The following is a 25,112-nucleotide window of genomic DNA, read 5'->3' as shown; positions in this document are numbered from 1 at the left end:
CCTCAATGTGTATTCCTTTTATATAGGAAGAGGATCTACATAATCTTTTAAGATCCTATTTAATTCTATGGTTACAACAGACTAAGAGAAATACTTCTAAGTGGGGTAATTCTTTCCAGCATTACAAAGTTTGCAACAAATGACAGTTTGGATTTCAAGTCTTTTTTACACACAATCTGATCCCATGTTTTACTTAACTATTCTTTTTAACTTTTCAGAGCTACACTCACCAGCAAAAACTGAGTGAATTCTGCATATGTCAGGTGCCTTTTTCTTTCTTTTCCAAAATGCAGCTGTACAAATTCTGAATCCCAGTTAAATGGAATATGTTGATGAATTGTGGTCTGTCCAAACACCTGCTTAACATCCTCTGAAAAGAGAAAAGTCAATTAGAACAAAGCAAGTCAGATATGATTCCATGGATGCTGCTATTCCTTCTTATAATAAAGTAACTCCTTTTTTTCTTTTTAATACTGGGGATTGAACTGACGACCTCACGCTCTCCAGGCAGGCATGCTTATGCCGCTGAGCTAAATGTAACACCATTTTAAACACATATACAGACTATAAAACTCTAGCAAAAATAAAAGCAAAAAAGCCTTCATGGAAATACTCAAGAAATGAAAACAAATAATCACACCAAAAGGGGGAAATCAACTTACACACAGGCACACAGCCTAAAGGCAATAATAAACTGAAGAAAAAAAGATACATTTATCATCATCTCATTTATTCTGCTTCAAGATGTATTAGTTATTTTCTAGGAATAGGGGATAGAATTTAATCACTAGTCACAGGAAAAACATAATCGATACAGAAGCCTTAAAAAGTTTACAGCTTTTGTTGTCTTCATCAGGGTCCATAGAGGTTTTCAGATAACTTTTACAAAATTCATGACCAGCATAACTCTGATTTTTATTGCCTTCTCTATTCATAACAGTCTTTATAAACTTAAAAGTCTTTATAAACTATTCAGAAGTTTTTGGAAGACTTAGAGATCAATTATGGGCTTGAAGCACATACTCAATATTCTTAGGAGCCTGGATGAACTTTCAAAAGTCAAAACTTTATCAAGCTGTACTTGAAGACAAAGAAGAGAGGAAGAAAAGTCAGTAACCAGATTCTTTAACTTTACACTGCCATTTGGGGAAGTGTTTGATCTGAAGTTCTCAAATTATCCAAATAATCACATTCAAATTGGACAACCACATGTTCTGCTATAGTACAGACTCAGCACCTCTCTTATACAACTGTAACAGAACCAACAGAAGAGAATATGGAGAGCCTTATCTTTGTAATGCTTCATGGTTTTATTTATTAGTGTCCTCCTCCCCATAATAGTGGGTTTGGAGACTGGAAACAACACAAATTATTATAGTAATGAATTTTGACTGGCATTCATATTTTTAAATATACCCACCAAACCTGCTCACTGTTATGAGCAAACTGTGTCTAGAATGTTTTACCCCCTTTCTGCTTCTACTTAAAAAGAACTAAAGAAAAGAAAAAAAAAGAAATGTTTTAGCCCTCTACATGTTGCCAAAATCTTTGGGACATGTTCCTACAGTTTCCCCTAAATTTCCTACTTCTCTCCCCAGTCCTGTCTTGAAGCAGTGCCTCTATCAACACAAGGTTGGTTGTGTATTTGAATGGAGAAGGCAATAAAAATCAGAATTATGCTGGTCATGAATTTTATAAAAGGTGTCTGAAAACCTCCATGGGCCCTGATGAAGACAACAAAAGCTGCAAAGTGTAATTCTCAATTTCTCTGAGCTTACTGTCTTCTCTACTTTTTTTTTTGGAGGGAGGGAGATAAAACATAAGAAAAAACAAAAAAAACAGAATTAGGATCTAAAAGAAACAGGCGGGGTATGCCTATACTGTGTCTATTAGGGGCTATAAAATGAATTAAGAAGGAAACTTTCTTCAACACCTGAGAAGAAATACCAAACTAAAATTCAAATAACTTCAGCCCAAATTCTACTAACAGCAGCAAAGATGTTTTGGGCACTTACCATATGGTCATTACTGTAATGGTTGTAAATCCTTAATGACATAAAGCCAGACTTTCTCCAGCACCGAAACAACCTAACCCGGATAACATGTGGTTCATTTCTAGTTTCTAACATCTATGCCTCTGAAGGAAGAGGCCCAACCAAATTCAACAAAGTCTCACAGTCTTCTCATCTACCCTGGGAAGACAGTGTTCTAATGATAAAGGTTACTGATTGAGAAACAATGTTTTAATGATAAAAGTATGGCAATCAGAACCTGTTTACACCTTAAATAAAATTGTATAATACAATAAAATTTTAGAGACATAAGGAAGCAAATATAGGTTTCTGGTTTATGTCTAGTTAACTTGAAGATTTCTCTCTGCCAAGCATTCAGGTGAAATAAAATTTGAATGGAATAACCTTAGGCCAACTGTCAAATGAGGACCTTTCCCTTGACCTTCCCTTCATGTTCCACAGAAAGTAACAGACGATGTTAATCGAACAGTATATAAATCTAAAGCAATTATTTGTTTTATTATATATATATATGTATTTACAGAAATGAATTTGTTATTAAACACTAGTGAATGAATATAAAACACGTTTCATCCTAACCAATTTTATTTTTCCCTATAATTAAAGTAACTACCACATGATGTTTACTTGAGGTCAGATTTAAATAAAAACTTGAGTCTTTAATTGTGAAATTTTTCCCACTATTCCATGAAATGTTTTTCAAGCAAATGACTGTTTGAAGTACTACAACTGAGTCACTGCAGATTAGTTGAATCTTATCACTTGATTGTAAATTCTGATTACTTGTTTAATGAAAAGACATCTTTATATGATATATACATGTATGCTACTATACAAATGTGCACTTTTATATATTTACTGTGTATTTTTTCCAAATATACTATTAACCACTTGACTGCAAATGCCCATTTTTCATATCTGAGTCTCTCATGTGACAAACACAGAACAACTGTTCCCTAAGTATTAGGGAACAGTTAGTAAGCCTTAAAAGCTTTACGATAGACAGTGAAACAAGTTAAAGACAATAATATTAACCTGTTGAGGGACTACGGTTTCTGTGAAGTTATTTCAACAAACATTCAAAAACACTTCAGTACCAGCTTTACTTATTAAAACCCCCAACTTCACTCCGAGGTTGATTTTAAGTCTCTCCGGAAGCCGAAATACCTGCACTTTACAGCTCCCCAGGCTTTCCTGATGCAAGAGTTGAGGACTGAATTAGGAGAAGAAAAAGGAGAAGGAGAAAGAGAAGAAAAGGAGACGGAGAAGGAGAAAGAAGAAAGAAGCAGCAGCAGCTTTACAGTGTTATAAAAGGGTTAGATTCACTCTTCACTAATTTTTAACTTTCCATCAAAACACCGTATTTGGAAGTAGACAAAGCAGCATCTCCAGACCAGGCAGCATACGGCAGTAATGTATCAACACTGGTGATGTGCAGATACGAGAAGATATTCAGGGTACTGGATTACACAACCTCACACGGTAACATTCATTCCATGGTCTGTGTAACTGGCACCCCTGCAGCTGAGCAGTGTACAAACTACTTGGAAAATCAGTCCCCATGTATCAGTTTCTTGGCTGTCCTCCCTTACCAGCTACTGTAGAAATGAATGCCAGTTCTTAATTAGGTAGCTACCAACTCCTAAGTAGCACAATTTATAAGCACTATGCTAGATTCTGTGGGAAGTGATGATAGGAGGTATGGGCTGTATCCAAACCTAATTCACAAGAACTAATCCAACTACAGGTCCAGCATCCTGTATTACCATAAATGATAGCGGGGCTCCATGGCAAGGAAATACAATCTTCAATTTTTTCTTAGTTTAAAATTTAATGATACTGGGGACTAAATCCAGGGTCTTTGCACTGAGCTACATTCCCAGTCCTTTACAATTTTTTAAGTTTGAGATACGGTCCTAGCTCAGTTGAACTAAATTCACAAGGCTGGGCTCAAACCTGTTGGTACTACAAACATGTATCACCACTGCCACTCCTGGCTAGGAAACAGAATTTTTCTTTTTTAAATTCTTGGTGTCTTTTCCTAATGCTCTCCTTTTTTATTTCAAACACAAAACAACATAACAAAAAGAATAAAAACAATGTAACAGAATTTCAAAACAAAATTATAGGAAATTAATACTAGTTAATATGTTGCACACTGTTATATTTGAAGTGGTCATTCAGATTACAATATTTCAGCATGAAAAAAATGATCGAACAATGAAATCACAAACTGTTCTTTTTGATGAACAGAGATTAGTAGTATAGTTGTATATCTTGTTAATTTAATTTTCTTTTGTTGTTTTTTTAAACAGGGTCTCACTATGTAGCCCAGGCTGGCTTTGAACTTATTATGTAGCCCAGGTTAGCCTCAAACTCACTCTGATCCTCATGCCTTAGCTTCTTGCGTGCTGGGATTACAGGCATGCACCAGCATAACGGGCTGGAGACAGAATTTTTAAAAGGAAGCCACATAAGCAGGAAAGAAGGACTTCTTAAGTACATGCCAGTAATCCTGTAAGGCTGAGGCAGAAGGACTGCACTTCCAAACCCAGTCTAAGCAATGTATAGCTTAATGAGACCTTGTCTCAAAATTTAAAAAAATTCAAAGACAAAAAAGCAAAAAACTCAAACAAAACAAAGCTACTTAGCATAAGTAGTAGCAGATGCCTGTATTCCCAGTAGTCTAGGAGCACCAGGCAGGTAGGTGAATTGCAAATTTGAGCCCACCCTAGGATCAACCTGTCTCAAAATGAAAATTAAAAAATTTAAAAAGTACTGGGAATATAGCTCAGTGGGTTCAACTTCCAGTACAAAACAATACCAAAAAACAAAAACAAAAAGATAAAACAACCTGATAGCCACTGCAAGTTTGCCAAAATGACCCTTGAGAGTTTGTCAACTGATACAAACACTGCAAAGAAAGGTTCATTTCTCTTGAAGCAAATCAAGGTTCGATCACCATCTGCTCCCTGAGTTATGACAAATCCTGTTACAGGAAGCCACAGACATTGGCATCAATTAAATGTTAAAATATTTTTAAAACTCCCAGACTTGATACATTTATGGTGCAGGAGAGTTTGCTGTGGAAAAAGTATTTGGTGATGGTACTTGGTAAAACAAAACAATAGAATTTGTTGTCTATCACTTGACACAAAAGTTACTAGTTACTACAAAAGTTATTATTCACTCCCCTGATAGCATAAGAAGGACAAACTACTCTAATTGGACAAACCAAAAGATATGCAAAAGATGTGAGGATTGTTGGCAGAGGAAACTTAGCAATATCTCTATTCATTCTCACAGCTAATAAACGCTTTTTAAAATATTAAGTCTTAGTCCTCTGGAAAATTCACATTTCCTCCAAAAATGTTTTGTGGGCTCATAAGTCTCCACATATTTCCTTAGGGCTCAAGAAGTCATTCTGAGGCATCAGTTTTCTAAAATATTTGCCTGAGGGTTTTTGACTAGAGACAACATCTATAAACCAAAATAAATAATCACAATGGGATACTGCATTCCCGTCTCACTTTTGAAGACACTGACGTATCACCTCAGGTTAATATTCTTTTTAGCAGACACAAATAGTTTTCATATCTAATGCTGTTTAAGATTTCATCATGTCCTGAGAGGCAATAAGAAGTTGAATATATCTCTGACAGCAGGAAAATTGGAAAATTAAACAAACAAACGAACAAACAAAAAGCAATTTTCAAATCCAGTTTAGATCTGGCTCCTCTGGCATCCCTTGAGTTTTTCCATGGAAGACTCAAGTTGTTCTCCTATCACTAAGCCTTCACCATTCTCAGACCTAAATCTATAGTGCTGGAAAGGAGAGAGGAAACTCCAAATATTTTAAATCTTCTCAAATCAGAAGCCCTCTCCTGGTCTAAAACACAAGGTCTTAAAATATTACCTCTGGATTGAGGTGATACAAAGCAATGAAGCAAACATAATTAGCACTAGAATGTGAGTACAGGACTATTGTAGGTATATTTTGTGCATATAGTCACATTCTTCTTAAGCTCAGTCATCCCTCCTGAAAGTGAAAAACAAACTAGAATGCTTATCTCTTAAAGTATAATCATTGTTATTTCAGTCTCTGCCAAACAAACCAAATAATGATGATATTATTTAAGGTAAGACTTCACCAAAAGAGCACACTTAATGGTACTTTGCTTTCCCCAAAACTATGTCAATCTTAAAAGGTTGCTGTATTTTTTTATATCATAAAAAGACAATTACAATGCTCTATCTCTCTCTCTCTTGCTCTCTCTCAAAAACTGACCAGCTGAAAGTGTGAAAAAACTACACTGGGAACTAAGAAATGAGTTCATGAAAGCTGAAAAACAGAAGAACAGTACACCAAAATCTATTGTATTCCTATACATCTGAAATTGGCAACCAAAAATGAAATTAACCCATTTATATCAAAGATTCCATATTTAAAAATGTTTGTCTGACATTTACCTATGCTACCTAGAAAACCAAGGAACAGAAATCTGAAGAAGAAAAAAAAAGTCAATGAATATACTTAAAAATCCATGAACTCATATGGTCTACATAAGTAAATTACATTTCAATAAAGTTGCTTTTATTTAAAAAAAAAAAAAAACAAAAAAAAAAAAAACAAACCCTGGGCTACCGCAGATTCATATCACAGGTCTTATGAACTGAAAAACTGCTTAGACTGACTGAACATCTTTACAACAGAAATAAAATCTTTACATTTCATCTTTACAACAGAAATAAAATATCTATCTTAAAGGGTTACTCTGCAACCCAGTACAATGCTTTACACAAAGAAGAGTGAACAGTAAAGATGGTAAAATTCTAAAACCTAAAGTCATAATTATATGCAATTTATTATTTAGGCACCAAGTATTTACCATGATACAAAAAAATTAGGCACAGTATGATTTGGAAATATTATAGTTTATACATTTCTCAAAAGGCAGTAATTTTCTTCAAATATTTTAAATTCATCATTCTCTGAGTTCAAACACTAAAACTTTAAATGAAAAGTGATAGAAAGCTACTTAATTTCCTATTATGTTTCTTAAAATACAAAATTAAAAAAGATTAGGAACCTCCACTTTTTACTTTGAAGATCTTTCAGATACTAGAAATATTTAATTGGCAAATTACTTTGCACATGCCATTAAATGGTTAGACTGAATTTGTTTTCACAAATTCTATGAGCTCTTATTCTCTAACCTCTACTGCACTATAATCTGAAATCATCAAGGTCTTCACTTATGCAAATTTTAACTTTCTGCATTTTTGTTTCCATACAGAATAACTAAATGAATGCACTTTAGTTCTAAAGGATTCATTTTTTGGAGCTGCAAACCAATGAAAACAAATTTTCCATTAAATAAAAAAAGATTCATCAAGCTATATTATCTGAAACACTAAACCATAATATATTGCTCATGGATTCTGAAAAACTTCTATTAATACAATGAACACAAAAAAGGATGTTTGTTAAACATGTGGAATGACCACACTTTATTTCTGAACAGTTTCCTGCTTTTTCTAACACTTGCTAAATCCTCAAAGCAAGTTGTGTGTTTTCCCCGAGAGAAATAATATTCCACTCTGCAGATACAGTTAACAACAGCTTACATGGTCATCGTCTTTTAAGCAAGGAGCAAAAGACAAATTCTTGAATTCGTAAGTTAAATAACATAATGGAGTAAGTGGATGCAGACCTATCTACTACCACATGCTCCAATATCAAGGTTGCCATTTCAAACCCTTTTGACAAGTGCCTTTTTATATTAATCACAGTTAAAGGTCTGAAGAGGAAAGAAATAGTCTGGGTACAATTCAGACTCACTCAAGGAAGTTCTAGGGAGAAAATGGGTGCCATTAAAACAGAGTGAGCCCAGCATAAGTACTGCACATTAATATTGAGTTCTTATATGCCCTATGAACTTTTTTATTATTATTCCAAACATGTAAGTACAGTGGTGATAAGTATCTTTCAAAAAATAAGCACCCACACAGTGAAGCTGAGCTAAATATGATGCTGAAGCCATATATGTTAGGGCATGTAAGAATTAAGACTAATTTAAAACACTTCCTGTTCCCCTGATTTAAGATCATGTGGCATGCAGGAGAGAACAGTACTGTCTTTCTACTACCCAAAGACAAAGCTGTTTCCCATGAAACCAGTCACCTTTTCCCCTCTAAGCTGTTTCCTCAAGCATGAAAGAAAGCCATAAACTACACCAGCCATTGTTCAGCTGAAGTATGAAGTATGCTCCCTTGGAGAGCTTGTTTAAGACACATTCCAAAGCTCCACGCCCAAAGATTCTGAATCAGCAGATTTGAGATGGAGGCAGTATACAGATACACCCATGCTATTACAATGGGAACTCATGTTCTACTTCACCGATAAGAATCCTGTTCTAAAATCTGGTGGGCCTACAAATCCTCAAGATTAATTCACCATTCAAGCCATCATTGTGAATGCTGGTTAGCAAGGAAAAAGGTTCAAGACCAGCAGACACTGAACATAAGATTATCATTCATCACACACACTAACAAAATCAGTGAGGACACCAAGTGAAATGCTTTTCTTCTATCAGAAAAAGAACTTTCACTAGAATAGAATAAGTCATCATCAGCCTCTTTAACACCAAAAGTAGGTCACTTAAAATGGTGTTTGGAGGCATATAGCAGATTGTGGTGACTCTCCAGATGTGCTTGCTTTAATCTGTTATGTTAATTACTGTTAACTTTCATCACCACCAAAGAACACAACCAGGAAACTCCAATGAAATTCACAAAGTAACACAAAGGATTCTAACTCATTCTGCAAATGCAAGTATAATATCTATATTGTTTAAAAAACCAATTTCCTAAGCTAGTTTCCTTAGGCGGATGTTATCGAAAATAATTTTCTTACTGAAGTATTAACATATATTTAACCTTACTTAAATGCTTCAAGAGCAGATGTACTACAAATGTACACCCACAGCGATCCCATATTAGTATAAAACTGTTTTATTTCAATTAAAATGTCTAGCTATCCACCCCCCAACGTATACCTAAAAACTGTAATTTTCTCTGAGAACTTCCAATATGTTCTTGATTTTGTTTCTTTTATCAACCTATCAGAGCAAAAACTGCCTTGCAACTGTTGGAAGAAATCAGTCATTAGCAGCAAGATTACAGAAATTTTCCAATTTAGAAAAACTGTATTTTTATCTCTCTCTCTCATACTGCAAGAATAATGGTGTAATTTTACTATTTTTAAATGAGCTGAACAGTTTAAAATAGTCAATTTTTTCCCCAGGCTCCAAGTTTTAGAGTTTACTGTTAGCAGTTTTCTGTTCTCTATATCTTCTTTCCTATTAACAAGTTCGTTTCAACCTTGATCTTGCACAAGCATTCAGACATACACACACACACACACACACACACACACACACACACACACAAGGGTCAGTGTCCGCAGTGCAGTTTCTCCACACCATGGTAGCCTTTTAGAGAACCGTTAACCTTTAGGCAGTAGTTAACTAAGGAGTGGCTTCACAGGGCTACTGTGATTTACTCTCCAACTGACATTCTCCTACCCTCTCAACAGGCTTACTTTTTCTCCCCCTCCCTATTTTCCAAGTGGAGTGATGAAGTAATAAAAAGTACAATATTTTAGCCATTTGAGCATGCACCATTCTCAAATTATCCCACCAACTGAAAGTGCTCTCTGATACTACTATCTTTCAAAATTGAAGCCATTATGGTCAATCGTGCAAATCCGTATTTAGCTTTTGGTAAATAGTGGATTTTTGACCCAATGAACTGGAACAGCTCCTGAGCAGTGTCTCCGATCTCTGACAAGATGTTTGGTACACAGGCAGGCCATAGTTGTTATCCACATTGGGGAATTTACTTACAAAACTCACACTGTTTTTCCTTGGGCCTCTTATTCCTATTGGAATATAAGTGTTTGTTAAGAAAATATAGTTGGGTGCCTCACCTCAAAATAGACTCTACTGTAGGGCACTAAGTTTCTTTCATTAAAATAATAATAAAAGGATAAGATTGGACTATTTTCTTTTGGACCCCAGGCAGAGAGAACAGACATAAAGGGCAGGATGGTTTCCTCCATTCCAGAGTTCATGAAAACCTGAACCAATTTCCTTCCAGAGGTTTTAGTAGATGCCCAACCAAATGATTCTTTTTATATTTTTTATAATTATTCTCCATGTATTTTAGTTACAGAAAAATGTCTTTTCAAATGTGTTTATTATACAATAGTTGTCCAAAATATTTTACTTCTTCATATATCCTAACTCAAAAGGCATCCAAGAACTGACAATTATTATTATATTTTCAAGCAAGTGCAAACTGTTCTACAACCAATGTTTTTAACAGCAATGCGGGGAAAGTCTTAAATGAGATATACGTCCACTAGCTCAACTGCCCCTCTATAAAAGCAGTTTTTATCTTTGGCAGATCACTGACCCCTTTGAGATTTGCTAAAAGCTATGCACTTTCTTCTCCTGGGGAGGGGTGCTCACTTAGACAAAATATTACAAACAATCATGGCCATTCATGACTCTGACACTCAACCAGGGCCCCAAAGTTAAGAATCCGGTATTTTAAAGTTCAATTAAAAACTGCAGACAGCCTCACTAAGATTTGAATAATGAAATGTGTCACATTCACAAACTAAACTAAAACTGCACATAAAATGTTTTTTGAAATTTCAATCATGGTAATGAAAAAGATAAATCAGAGGAAAAGAGAAATATGTAGTGGAATTCTAGAAATAAAATTTTAGATTTTAACATACAGAAGTGATATAGTATTTAAATGCACTTTGCATTTTCAAGCAGTCCACTAGACTAAATGGGATTCAAGTCTTCTACTATTACTGAGTTAGGCTACTACTGTCACACGCTTACAAAATATAATAACTGAGGAAATATCAATAAACAGGAGTAAGTGTCTTAAAGTAGCATCAGAAGACTGATTACAACGCCAAACATCTCAGATAAAAGCCTCATTAGATCCCTTTCTTTCTCTCTCTCACAGCCCACAATGGAAATGTTTTGCTCCCCCAGCATCATTTAGAAACGTGGTAGAACGGAAGTCTCAGGGAAACTACCATCCCAAGGAGTCTGGATCACCCTGCTCAGACACCAGGTAGGCCCTTTAAAAGTCTGACTTTCAGGTCTTCCACTCACAAATGGAATGAGTATCTGTTTCATGTACATATTATGAAGCCTAAGCAAGTGTTAGAGACATGTATGCTTCTGGCTTTACCATAGATCAATCACTATAACAAATGATCTTTTCCAAGCATCATTCTGATTCTGTCCCTGTTATCCAAAGAACCTGTACTGGTTCCCAATTGCCTCTCATATCAAAAAAAAAAAAAAAAAAAAAAAAAAAAGCAAAACAAAAAAAACTTTCTCAGAGGCTCTGTGGCTGGTGCTTTATCAAATGATGCCCCCCCCACCAAGTGCCCCCTCAAAACTTTTAAACTGCACCCCTCAATCAAGGGCCTCCTCTACCTTAGCCTTTCCTGAGACTACCTCTCCATATCTCTCCCACTCTGTGGTCCCAGTGCCATAGCATTCTGTTCATACTCAAAGATAAAGCTTTCCAGGGTAAAGCCTAAGCCATGTACAGTTTCATAAGTGACCCAGACATGTGTGCGACTAAGGCCACTTTCTTGATATACTGAGAATTCTAATCTAGGTATGTTCTCGCCTTATAACTACTTCCCCCTGATAGTGAAACGAAATATCAATTAATGCTTTGCTTATTGGCCTTTACTTCTGAAAAAATATTAAACACTCCTAGGGTTTGATACAGACTGAGACCAATAAGGTAGATGCCAGCCACCTAGATGAGGAAGGTCTCACCTGTAGGGCACAAGTCTGACCACCACCAGGGGGAGGCAGAGTGGCACATTAGTAACAGTCCCTCTGAGAAGGGCAGCTCTTCTGGCTCCAACACAGGCACCTCTAATATCCTTACCAAACCACTTTCCCTCTTCCTAGGAAAATTAGTACAGTACAGACCACCTACGTTGCAAACACTGCATAATAAATTACACACAAAACATTTAGCCCAGTGCCTGCTATGCAGCAAGTGATCAATAAAGATAAAAATACCAGTTGTGTTTATTCTCTCATGAGATTATATGAAACTACATGTCTTTAGAGCGGAACAGGACCAGGAGCTTCTTTCTGCCTGAACTTACTTCCTTCCTTTTGATTCTTCTCTTATCCCAAGCCACAGGGACCAAGCCAGATAGCTTCACTCTCTGGAATGGTTCTGTAGATATTCACAGATAGGACTTCAATCCAGGTTTCCAGTCACTCTGCCTTGATTGCCCCAGAACATCCCATGTGACCATCACCTCCAGAGCATGCACTACCAACCCTTTCTGGAATGCACAGACACCATGCAGCACTGCAGTGTTTATATTTGTTTGGTCATTCCTCTAGATTGACTCAGACAGCCTCCATACCTCTACCCACTTACAGAAAGTATATCTCAACATCTACAGTAATTGTCAGATAGCTTTCATTGGTTGACATCTCTATCCCTAAAATTCAAGCTCTAAGAAGAGAAAGATTGTTCAGTGTTGTTTATTACTGTAGTTCCAGTCCTACAGCATACTTGGTACTCAGGAGTTACCCCTGTCCTGCTAATTTATTTCATCTAGTTCAATGACTTCAAATACTGTGTATCTGCTGGTAGCTCCTACATTGCACTCATGTATCTAAGTGTCTATTTCCTCACTTAGACAGCCAACAGGCAGCAAAGTACAATCATCGGAAAGGAAAAAGAGATTTAAAATCATTAAAGATTTAGGTGACTTCACTTGTTTGTCTCCATGGTTTGCTTGCCAAAACATGACTGGTTTTTCACGAACCAAACTGTTCAAAACAGTATTAAAGCAATAAATACAGCTTTATGAATCGTATTACACACAAAGAGAATACACTTTTATACATTTTATTAATTTTCCAGCTTTGATAAGCTATAATTGGCAAATTAAATATATATATATATATATATATATATATAAAAGGTATACAGTATGATTTTGATATATGGATACACTATTTCAAGAATATAGCTCATATTTAAGGCTACCAACATTAGGTCTGCAGAATTTAATCTTAGAACTGAAAGGGCCCTTAGACCAACATCTCCCTATTTCTTCCACCCTCAATCCCTGATAACCAACTTTCTACTCTGCTGTTATGAATTTGACTAATTTAGGTTCCCTAGGTGAAATTATAAATATGGTTATAATTATATGTTTCACAGTTCAAGTATCATCCAATACTCATTCTGCTAAATATCTTAATCCCTAGTATTAATATCAACCTATATACATCATTGTCAATACTCTGGTGCAAGAGTCAACAAACTTATGTTCTACTAGCCCACCAGATGATCTTGTAAATAAAACTTTACTGGAACACAGTCACATCCATTATTACATACCTTCTTGCAACAATGGAGTTGAATAATTAAGATGGAGATCCTAGTTTGAAGAGCTGAAAATATTTACTATCTGGCACTCTACAGAAAAACCCTATATTTTAAAAAATAAAAATAAATTTTAAAAGTCATACTGAAACTCTTAATTTAAGAGTACAAATGCTAAATAAGGCCTTAAATTGTATTAACTTTAATTTTTACAAAAGTATTAATATATGGTTCTTTATTCATTATTTCTTTGTTTTGGTCAAATGGCTAGATAATCAACACATATTTTCTCTTTCTCTTCTTACCCTATTTGCCTGCCACCCTTGCAGCAGTACACTAGTTCCGTTTGACGCCAAATGACTCAGTGAGCTACTTTTCCTTCAAAATGTGCATTTTTCACACTCAAAATACTCAAATAATGGTGAAGCAGGAAGACTAACATTTGCCACTAAACAGGCTTTTATTTAAACAGTTAAAAAACCCTTATAGGACTAAAAAACTTATTCATATAGATATATAGAAAGGTATCAAGTGTATGCAATACAACAGCATTTAAAATTCCAACAGGGTATTTGCCAATATTAATAACTCATTCTAAAAGTATCTTAATGAAAGGATAGAGAATAGTCAGGATAATCTAAAAGAAAAAATTAATAAACTCCAAGAACTGACCAGATATCAGAATTTATTTCAAAGCTGTAGTAATTAATAAGTAATCTGATCCCTTTGGAAAAGTTTTGGCAAGATCTATGGAATCTAAATATACCTATTTTCTGTGACCTGACAATTCTATCCATAGAAATGTTTATTTATAATGTATTTATAATGTTTGAAGCACACTACTGGTAGTAGTCCAAAATGGAAATGTCCCAAACTATTTATCAATCATAGAGTGAAAGAATAAATAACTGAGGGAAGTCACATAGAGTACCATACAACAATAACAAAGTACAAACATATACCAAGGCATATGTGCATCTCACAATTAAATGCTAAACAAAAGGAACCAGACCCACGGGGTATAGTCTGTATCATTCCATTTATATGAAGCTTAAATGTAGGCAAGATCAACTGATGGTGACGAATGTTAATTATTACTGGGAGACAAGGCCTAGCAAAAAAGCTTTGTGTGGCTGATACTATCCTCTTCTGACCTGGATGGTGGTCAACAAATACACAGTTCACAACAAGGTTTACTGAAATACCCACTTATGACCTGTGCATTCTTCTGCACATATGCTGCACTTCAATGAAATATACTTTAAAAATTAAAGGTAAGATTAAACACCACTGTAACATAAAATGGGCTAAAAATACAAACAAAACACTTAGCCAAACTTTTTTCTCCACACACAGAGAATCATAAATTATTAACTAGACTTTACCAATGACACTGACCTTCTTCCATCCTCATGTTTGTATCTGGAATTGTACAAACATCAGGTATCAAAATAAGAAAACAAGGTGAGAGTAGTAATACTGGAGATAAGGTTCCCTCAAAGGAAACAGAACATAATGAACTGGATATCAAAGGAACAGAATTGGCCTAATCAAGATCTTTTCATTGTAGCAAACACAGGGAGTGACCCAGACATGAAAATATGATAAATGTAAACAAGATTTCGGAAAAAAAAAAAAAAAAAACGGGTAAGGTTTCATTGAAAACTGACACTTGATTATCAGCTCCTCACTCGATCTGATTTGTGTTTAGTATGCATCAGAACCACTGGTGGGAGCAGAACATTGCTGGCGTGTTGACAAACGCTGGTGCATGATGAGCAATCTGCAGAAGCCTGTTTCAAACACTCTTCTGTGGAAACCCAACAGGTGAACAGAAGAAGAGGGCATCTGCTCTGTTCTGGATAAAATCAAGCCTGGGGCACAGTGAGGACCTGAGGCCACTCTCCAGCCTTCCGTGCAACCCAGGGAAAAACCAGGTGGCCTTCAGGACAGTGTGAAAATAATACTCTCCTCGGGATCACCACAGCTGATGGAGCCAAGGGAAGTAAGAGAGGCATCTTGCCCTCTTGCATCTCCTATGTTCACTCTTCCTCCTGATGCATTCTGAGATATCTGATCTTTTTAAATACTAATGAGATCCATTTTTTTCTTTTGAAGGACTAGGGCTTGAACCCTGGGCTTCAAGCATGCTAGGGAAGCATTCTACACTAAGCCATTATTTTGAAACATACTCTCGCTATGTTGCCCATGCTAGGCTGGAGTTCAGTACTCCTGCTATAGTCTCCCCAATAGTTGGGACCACAGTCTTGTATCCCTATGCCCAGTGTAATAGCTATTCTAGAACCGTGCTGTTATGCTTTGTGTATGAATGTCCCCAAAGCCTCATGTGGTCAAAGAGGGGCAGGCCCTTCAAAGGTGGTTGAGTCTAACTTTTGTGATTGGTTCATTGTCCAGGGCTGGGATTGGTGGTGCTACATCCACCCATGGGCAGGTAGCTGGTATATAGTACATTGAAGGAAGGAGGTAAGCTTTTCCCTTTTTGCCCTTTTCACTCTTATTGATTGCCATTCAGCTGCCCCTTAGCCATGCCACCCAGCTTTGGAGCCAGGACTGAAACCTCCAAAAACTATAAGCTAAATAAATCTTTCCTTCTTTCATTTTGGGCATCAAGTATTTTGTCTCAGCAACTAGAGAAAAGAAACCAAGATAAATAGATTTATAAGGAGCCAAGGACTTAAGTGTTAGGGTTTTTTTTGGTGTGGTAGAGAAACAAAGGCAGAAAAGGAAAAAGGCCTCTAGTGCAGGCACAGGAGGCTGACAAGAGTACAAGATCCCTCTGAGGCTGACAAAGAAGCTGTGGGGATTTTATTAGGTTTGACAGTAGGTGGAGTTTGAAAGAGGGACAGAATGACACACTGACATGCTGGCATGCACGCAAAAAGTGGGAAGTTTAACTCAGGGTTGAAAGAAGAACAGGAAAACCAGTACTGGAGGGCCACGCTGTCATTTTAGGAGCCAGTGCCATGCTGGGCGGCGCCATGCTGGGCAGGCACCATGCTGGGCCTGATAAGAATTTTGTGTGGATAGAACCCATCAATAAGTGGGTCAGACCACCACTCAGTATAACTCTAAACAGCCTTGAATTGGCAGATAGCCAGATTAAAGATCTTGACTTTCATTTTCTGAATAGTTTGGGTTTATTAGACTAGGATTAAGTAGATACATGCCATTCTTTTTTTTTCCTGTGCCATTCTTTAATACAATGCCTGATTTTGTCCTTTTTGATTAGCTTCAATTCCATGGTAAGTTTCCTGGAAAACATTGCTAGCCAGCATACAATGTAAGGGTGGGAAGGAGGCACGCTTTTCCCTTTTTGTCCTTTTTGCTCTTGTCACTTACGGCCACCAGGACATTTGCCCTTCAGCCATGCCACCCTGCCTCGGAGCCTGCTATGGACTGAAACCTATAAATACTGTAAGCTAAATAAACCTTTCCTTCCTTCATTTTTAACATCAAGTATTTTGTCTCAACAATGATAGAAAAGTAACCAAGACAACTCCAAGATAATGTTATTCTATCATTTTTCTCATCAATCTAACACCTATACCACCATAAGATAGCTGCTCACTGAATAGCTGAAAATGTGAGTGACATTTTTTGAACTGGCATTCCAATGACAAGTTGTGATTTCCGTGGTGCTGGGAGGAATTTGATGATGGAAAAGGAAAAACTAAATGTAAAGATCCTTGAATATTAAATAATCTTCATGAAGTGTTAATGGAAACATCCGTGCCTTTAGAAACATGCACATGATTTTTTTTTTCCTTTGCTCTGGCTAACCTCACGCTGAGTAACTCTGTTATGTCAGATGAGCATGAGAAGAATGAGGGCAGCAAAACAGGCCAGTGAAGTAAACCCATTGTATTATCTTATCTATGCTGTATGTTGGTATTATCCTCATTTTTTTTTTTTTTAAATAAGGAAAGGAGGACCTGGGAAGACAATGAACTTGGATTAGAAATGGAAGTGGCTAAACTGGAAGTGGCTAGGTCTCTGTCTTCAGAATCTATGTTCTGTTACATGGTCTGTATTGGCCTTACAGCTGCATATTTCCCATAATGTACCAAATAAGACAAGTCCTAAGGATCTGAACCAATTAGAAGCTAAGAGTAAAGATGTCTAAAATGGGTACATTAACCATTTCCCCTTAAAGCATAATCTATACCCTCAAAAGGCTACAAAATTCTTCACAGTGTTACAGTTTACATCTTGATGTCTCTTCAAAGTCTTGTGTGCTCATAGGCGAGGCTTTTAGGAAGTGACTGGATCCAGGGGTGCTTGATACTCATCAGTGAATTAGTCTACTGTGGAGTTTATATCTAAATGTGATGCTGAGAGGGAGCAGGGCTGAAAGAGATATATCACTGGGAGTGGCATGGGGGGGGTCAAACTCCCTCCCCTGCGCCTCCATTCACCCTCTCTGCTTCCTGGATGCCATGTACCTCTTCAGGGATGCTGCCCTGCCTTGGAGTCAGCCAATGACGGAATGAAACATCTATAAATAAAGCCAAAATAAACCCGTTCTTTAAGTTTCAGATATCAGTTCTTACATTCCAGCAAGGAGCAAATGGTAAGACAATAGGCAATGGTATCCCAGGCAATGCACACTGGAAACCACATGGTCCAAAGGAAACGTGCTTTCTGTTACATCTACCTCCATCAACCAGCTTCTTTTAAAGAACTTATCAATGACCCACTACTTTCTGATCTCCTCTTTCTTCACAATGTTGTTCTTGTACCATTATGAACCAAGAGCATACGAAGTATCTCTAGAAGTAAGTCAACTTATGAAGGCAAAGTAAAGACAAGAAATGCTGAGTGCCTGGGTCATGGGGAATTTATTAACTGTTGCAGAAAGGAAGAAGCAGGAGTCCTACTGACACGCACATTCTATGATTCTATGAGACGTTGTGCCAACTTGTTATCCACTTTGAAACTAAACCAGAGTATCAAAACTGCAAGCCAGACACTTAGGATTCCCCAACACTGGTGTCTTTATTAAAATGAATATACTAACATCTTAAAATAATGTCCAGATACTTTATTTCATTCCTGAGCAAAAGAAACGCTTTCACCCGTCCACCCCTATGTAGGTACCCATATCCTCATATTCCTTACCAAAAGTAACTTCTCCTTTGCCAGCCTTATCAAACAGCTGAAAGGCCACCATAAACAAAGCATCCGGAGCACACAGGACAGACTCGAATGCTACAAATTCTTGAAAGGATATTAATCTGTAACATAAAACAAACACAAAGCACAAAGTCAATAGCTTGTAGACAATAAAAGCACATATAAACATACACTAAGGAGGAAAAAAATTTTAAATGTCATCAAAAAAAGTAAAATTCAAAACTAAACAAATTTCTCAGCACTTAGCATTTCCTTTTACACACAGTGGGTGAGTGGATAAAACAATGTACAGAAGCAAAGAGACATGACAGGCTTGAACACACAGTGAAACACTAAATGCACTATCACTTCACATGCAACTGTTTTATCCAACACCATTTTATGTTTCAAACCTCAATCTTCCTTCAGGCAGGGAGTTAGATTCTATAGTTAAGGCTTAGATTCTTTAGATTAAAAGGTAATTGCATAAGAACAAGAGAGAACTGCTTGGTTATTTAGTAATATCCTTAGATACCATGTAAAAGTGACTCAGATATTCATTCATTACTGATAGCTACTAACCACTTGTGAACTGAATTAGAAATATTACAGGGGCATACAGACAAATCAGACATGAAATGTGAGCCCAAAGAGATCCTAGTCAGGTAAGGCAGATAGCAGTGGTCTAAAAATAGCAGCATACAGTACCAACAAAACAGAAAACAAGAACCAACAGAGGACGAAGAACTTTGAAGGGGAGAAAAGGACCTGCTCGTTCTTCTCTAGTTAAAACAGTTATCAAAAATTTCTAAAGAGGTCACTGCATTATCAGCTCTATGCCTTAGGAAGAGTCATAGAAAGACTTCCTAAGAATGTTTTCTATCACTTTAATGTGTTTTAAAGATTAAAATGCCTCAGTAATACACTGAGACAGTCCAAGTTGCTAGAGGATATACAGAACAAGAAAAAAGGAACATATTCATGTTTTATAGAATATTTAATAACTTCTAAACAAATTAAACATTATTATACATCATTCTAAAGTCAACTTAGCTGTTTGGCAAAATGTCATCTTACTACAATGCCACAAGGAAAGGGAAAACTCATGGTGTATTCGGTACAAAATCTCCCTATCATTCACTACCCACAGCATGTTCTTAGAATGCATGGAACACTTCAGGTACAGCAAGTGCTTCAAGAGAACACTTGTCCTGGACATTTCATCCTCTACTGGAGTCTCTTCTACTAAGAATCTATGTTCAGCTACCAGGGAAGATGGAGATGGGAAGGGACACAGACAGGAGTTGAACTTTCTTTGTTGAACTCAAGGCACTTCCCCCAATAGGGGGAGGGGGAGGGGTGCACACCTAACAGCTGTAGTGCAGGAGCTGACTTGTGAAAACTAGAAGAAGCAAAGTCTTAAGGGTACAAAGGAAGGCGTACTTATTTTGCCTGGAAGAACCAGGGAGCCTTCATGGAGGCAAGGCCTTTGAAGGATAATTTTAAAGATGAACAGATCTGTGGGATCATCTATTTCAAGTTCCTCTTTTACTTTTTAGATGAAACAAGCTGAAGAAAAATGACTTGTATAAGGCAAAATAATTGGCTTCTGTCATTCTGAGTCTACAATTTGGAACTCCTGGTTTCCATTTGACCTGGGCAGACTTTCAACTGGTATGAGGAGACAGAGAGGAAAAAGAAGAAGGGTTGAGAGAATTGTCTCCCAGCACGTAGATTGGAGATGAAAATACAGAGAATGTGCTGCACTTAGAGAAGGATGAAACAGGAATGGAGCCTGAATCTAGACAGTTTTGAGAGCAATAGATGAATAGCAATAGATGAGCAATAGATGTGCAGGGAGAACAGTAGCCACCTGTGGAGGACCCCGACAGCCAGGCTACAGAATCTTAATGCTTTTACAGGCAGGCATAAATCACTCAAGGATGTTAGATTAGTAAGTAAGAGGAGCAAATCTTTGTTTTAGAAAAGAAACCGATTTAGAGGATGCATTTCAAAAGGAAAGATGATCACATCCAGGGTAGTAGGGTATAGTGGGAGCTCTCAAATGCAAAGGCAGGAAAGGCTAGAGAAACACAAGTGACACTAAAATGACAACACTGTTAAGGAGCAGGACTGAAGACAAGTCAGACACCAAGATGCTCTCATGACCAAAGCAGGAAAGAGTTTTAAAGAACGTAAAAAAAAGTTTAGAAGGGACTTGTAGGAAAACAGGACCAATTCTAACCATGTTAGTTAAACAGGAGGACTGAAGGATGGTAGTCCCTGCATGTAACTTGGGAGACATTCTGGTATAGTCAAAACCATGTACCCCAAAATTTATAACCTCCAGTATTTCAGAACATACTGTTACTTGGAAACAAGGTTTTCACTAAGGCAATCAGTTAAGATAAGGACCTACTGAGTTGGGTGAATACCCATACAATATAGTATTTGTAGAGTTCTTAAAGAAGGAGACTTTGGACATAGATACACATGGAAGAGATGCTCTGTGAGGACAGAAGCAGGGGTCAGGGTGAGGATTCTCCAAGCCAAGCAGCACCAGTGAGAGGCATGAAAGAGACCTCCCTCAAGGACCTCAGGGGCCAGCGGGGAAACACCCTACTGACACCTTCACAGCGAACTTTAAACCTTCAGAACTCAACACCATGCATTTCTGGTTTTAAACCACCAGTTTAGGGACTTGCTACACAGCAAGCACTACAAGGAACAGAGAGGCCAAGATTAGAAATAAAGATATGAGAGTTTTTACAGAACGGTTACTCAAAGTTGTGAAAGAAGGGACAGCCCTGAGAAACCCACAGCAGGCCCACCATATTCTTACCACTGAAGGGTACGCAGGATGACTGCACCTCATTGTGGTTCCTCATCCTCTGCACGCGTCTTCCTACCCACCCTGAGCAGGCACCACAACATGCAAGCAGCCTGTGCTGCTCACTATGTAATGAGCAGGTCTGGTCCTGAGGCAGTAACTATCACATCTGCTAAATTACTTAAAAGAGATATGCAATATAGAATGGGATTTTTAAACATTTCATGCTCTTTATAAAGGCCTCAAACAATAAAAAAGAACACCTTACCACTCTTTAAATGGAATATGTATACGTGGCTAAATCTTCCTCACACAATTTCAGCAGAGCTTCACTACCATAACTGGCTGTTATTTTAGGCATGTTATAGATACCAAAAAGGTATGAAACTTGGTAATCCTGTTAGATACAAGTATTTTAAAAACTCTATGTAGGAGGTATTGAGATGAACTATGAAACCACAGTGTATTACTGTTCATCAAGATCATTTTGGATTTTCAAGGCAATCTGACTAGAAGTCTACGAGGATAATTATATAGTACTATATGCATTTATGGCATATCTAAAAACATCTATATTTTCATATAAACAGTACTTCAGTCTTGCTTTTCAGATTTAATGGGTATTAGCATGAGTTACAACAAAGAATACAAGCTTAATCAAGTTCAGACCTGACTGGTGAGCTCACTTAGTTTCTTTTCCACCCCAACTCCCAAGACTTCTTAGACAATGTTAGATGCCCTTTTAAAATAATCACACAATTCTGAGGAATTCCATAAATATTACGTAAAGAAGAGTATTCAGTGAAACTAGCAGAACAAAATGGGTCAACAAAGCAAGTCTATGCTTTGACACAGGTCTATGCTATCTAGAGTTTAGGGGAGAGCAGGTTCCTAACTGCTCTAATTCACAATTCTGATCCTATAAGAAATTGTTTTCAGCAAGGCATTTTTGTGTTCCAAAGCATTAGAGCTACTCCTCTCCTAGAATTCCTTTACAATAGCACCAATTTTGCAGTTCCTTTAAAAGCCAGGGAAAACAGCTCAAATGCTATATTGTGTACTATAAAGTACTGTAAAATAATAAGCCAAGATACCAGGGATTAAAAGTGAACTGTATCTTTATACCATGTTTATAACAGTATAAAGGATATGTACCTATTACATACATAGAAAGGTACATACACGTCAAGTAAGGATTTAATTTTTTTTTTTTTAAATCATAGCATAACTTTTGGTCCCTCTGTTTTCAACTTGCCAAGGGGTAGCTTTTACCCTGGAAATACTAAAATATTTAAGGGTATAGTCTGAAAACTATGCTATTATGGAAAAGACAATAAATAACATCAGTTAACTAGAGGTAAATTGGATGAATTCAGAGACAAACAGTATTGTTATATTGAAAGAATAGTCTTACAGAAATTAGGAACATAAAACATCTAAGGGAAGACAAAATCAAGCAGTGATATTGCATCAGTCCTGCTGCTAAGATATGATCAAGGAAAAACGGGAGGCAGAAGAAAGACTGCAGTTCAGTCTCAGTGCCTTTTCTGTGCACTGGGCAGAGGCCAGTGTGAGGAATACTCTGACGAAACATGTAAGCTCTGCTCTTAGAACTGGTGGGACAGAGGGGCAAAAGGTAAGCCAGTAACCACAATGAAAGAGATGAGGAGCCACATGCAGTGCAGACTTGCTGGAGGGAAAGTTCAGTGAGAAATAACAGTGCTCATGGACTGATCAAGAAGGCCCATAAGGGTTAGGCAAAGATCTCAACGTTTTAATGAGAGGATCAATTTATGCTTCCAAACTATTGATCAGGCAAAGATGTGCTGAAACAAACTAGAAGAAGAAAGACTGAAGTGGGAAAACATGTTGGGAGGATCCAGGGAAGAGCCTAGAAGGATTGAATCAGAAAGAAAGTACCCTATACCAAGAGTAAGGGGGTATACAGGGCTACATCTCCAGACAACTGCTTGATAACACACCACAATCACCATAATCCAATTTCTAGGAGTCTACCTGAAAAATTAATACATAAATGTATGCAAACTTAAAACTAAAGGGATGTGCAGGTTTCACTGTTGATAACAATGAAAACAACCTCAATATACAACTGATTAAAGGAACATTTATATATAGAGTACGACCTGTTATGGCTCGTATCTAGATGTCCCACCAAAGCCTCATGTGGTCCCAGGTGGGGCTTTTTCAGAGGTGGCTGATCTACAGTGTGTGACACTAGAATTAATTCATGGTGCAAAGCTAGGATCAAGGGCATTAGGATTCAGGGTATAAGTGCTACCTGTCCTAAGTAGCCTGGCTAAGATATAAGGCACAGAAAGAGGTACTGTCATCCCTTGCTTGTTTTGCTACCTTCTGCCCACTGTGAACTATTTCTCCCTGTGATGCCTGCCTGAGATGCCACTGTTCCTTGGAGCTAGCCAATTACGGACTGAAAACTCTATAAACTCTGAGCTAAATAATTCTTTCCTCCTTTAACTTTGGATGTTGAGTATTTTGTCTGCACTGAGAAAAGTAACTAATGCAAGCACATTGTAGGAATTTATCCTGAAAGAGGGATGCTCACGTAGCACTGTTAGTAAGTGAAAACAAACTCTGTTACAAACAAACCCATGGTATTAAATGAAATGTCAGCTACACAAAATACGTTGAAAATGATTCTGCATTGTTAAAAATGGACAAAAATGTTGTTTTACATGTGTGCGCATGCACACACACACACCGTCTGGAACTATGCACACCAAAGTGTTAGCAGTGAATCTCTTCTGGTTTCATTATTAGGAATTGTATGTTTTCCCTTTTTCTTGCTCATCAGTATCCGGGCACTTAGCTACAACCCTCTTTTAAAATCGTGTATTTTCAGAAAGAGTTACACTAAGTCATTGAGGCTGAATTTGTGATCACCTGCCTCAGTCTCTTAAGAGTTCTGGGATTACAGGCCTATATCCCTGCACCCAGCTAACTCTTTTTCAATAATATAATACTTTGTTTTTATAATAAGCAAAAAATAAAAATGCATATAAAACAATATAGCAAGAACCTAAACCGGGATAGTGGTAAAGGACTGAATAAGAGGTACAAAAGGAGCAAGATAAAATGGAAAATGGGACAGAAGGTGTGAAAACATCCCAGGAACCCGAGCTGGTGACTCCAGTTCTCTTCCTCCTCCCTGCTGGTGTTCATCTCCACTCAGCAGAGGCTGGGGACCCCTGTTGTCCCTTTCATCTCAGTCTGCCTTCCATCTGCAGGCCAACTCTGTGGCAATGAAAGTTTAAGCAACCACACATAAGAATCTGATCTGTTCATACTTCAGGAAGTTTGGGTGTGGACAATGTACCGTATCAAAATCCAATTACTACTTTTATTTAAGATTCTTAACCACAAGAATGCTTCACAAAATAACTTTCCTTATGACCCTCTTCCTTGTGTTACTACAGAAGCCAAGGAATTGCCCAGGATTAACAGCAGAGATAAAAGTAAATTCTAACTCCAAAAACAGGGTTCTAAGACCACCCAGGTTAAAAAACCTGTGGGTGCTGAAAGAAAAAAAAAAAATCTAGAATTGGACTCTCCTATGAACACCAGTTTAATTTTATCAAATGAGCTTTGGCCTATATAATTTTAAC

At 37.2% G+C, this 25,112-nt stretch overlaps 1 protein-coding gene across 3 annotated transcripts in view; it reads right to left on the bottom strand.

Annotated features, from left to right (window-relative positions):
• Slc25a13 (solute carrier family 25 member 13) overlaps positions 1-25,112 on the bottom strand; it is a 169,296-nt gene that overhangs the window by 81,679 nt on the left and 62,505 nt on the right. For 2 of the 3 annotated variants that reach the window (XM_003475007.5, XM_063242426.1), the window contains exons 4-5: positions 18,645-18,760; positions 231-370 (exon numbers count right to left, since the gene is read on the bottom strand). In XM_003475007.5, coding sequence (XP_003475055.3) covers positions 231-370; positions 18,645-18,760 — 256 coding nt within the window. The remainder of the gene's footprint in view (positions 1-230; positions 371-18,644; positions 18,761-25,112) is intronic. The other variant, XM_063242420.1, reaches the window with a different exon arrangement.

This window comes from Cavia porcellus, unplaced genomic scaffold, assembly GCF_034190915.1.
Source record: "Cavia porcellus strain 051 isolate PalLab524CR breed Dunkin Hartley unplaced genomic scaffold, mCavPor4.1 scaffold_2, whole genome shotgun sequence".
Taxonomy (NCBI): domain Eukaryota; kingdom Metazoa; phylum Chordata; class Mammalia; order Rodentia; family Caviidae; genus Cavia; species Cavia porcellus.
The sequence above is the reverse complement of the archived record's forward strand: the minus strand, read 5'-3'. Positions and strand labels throughout refer to the sequence as shown.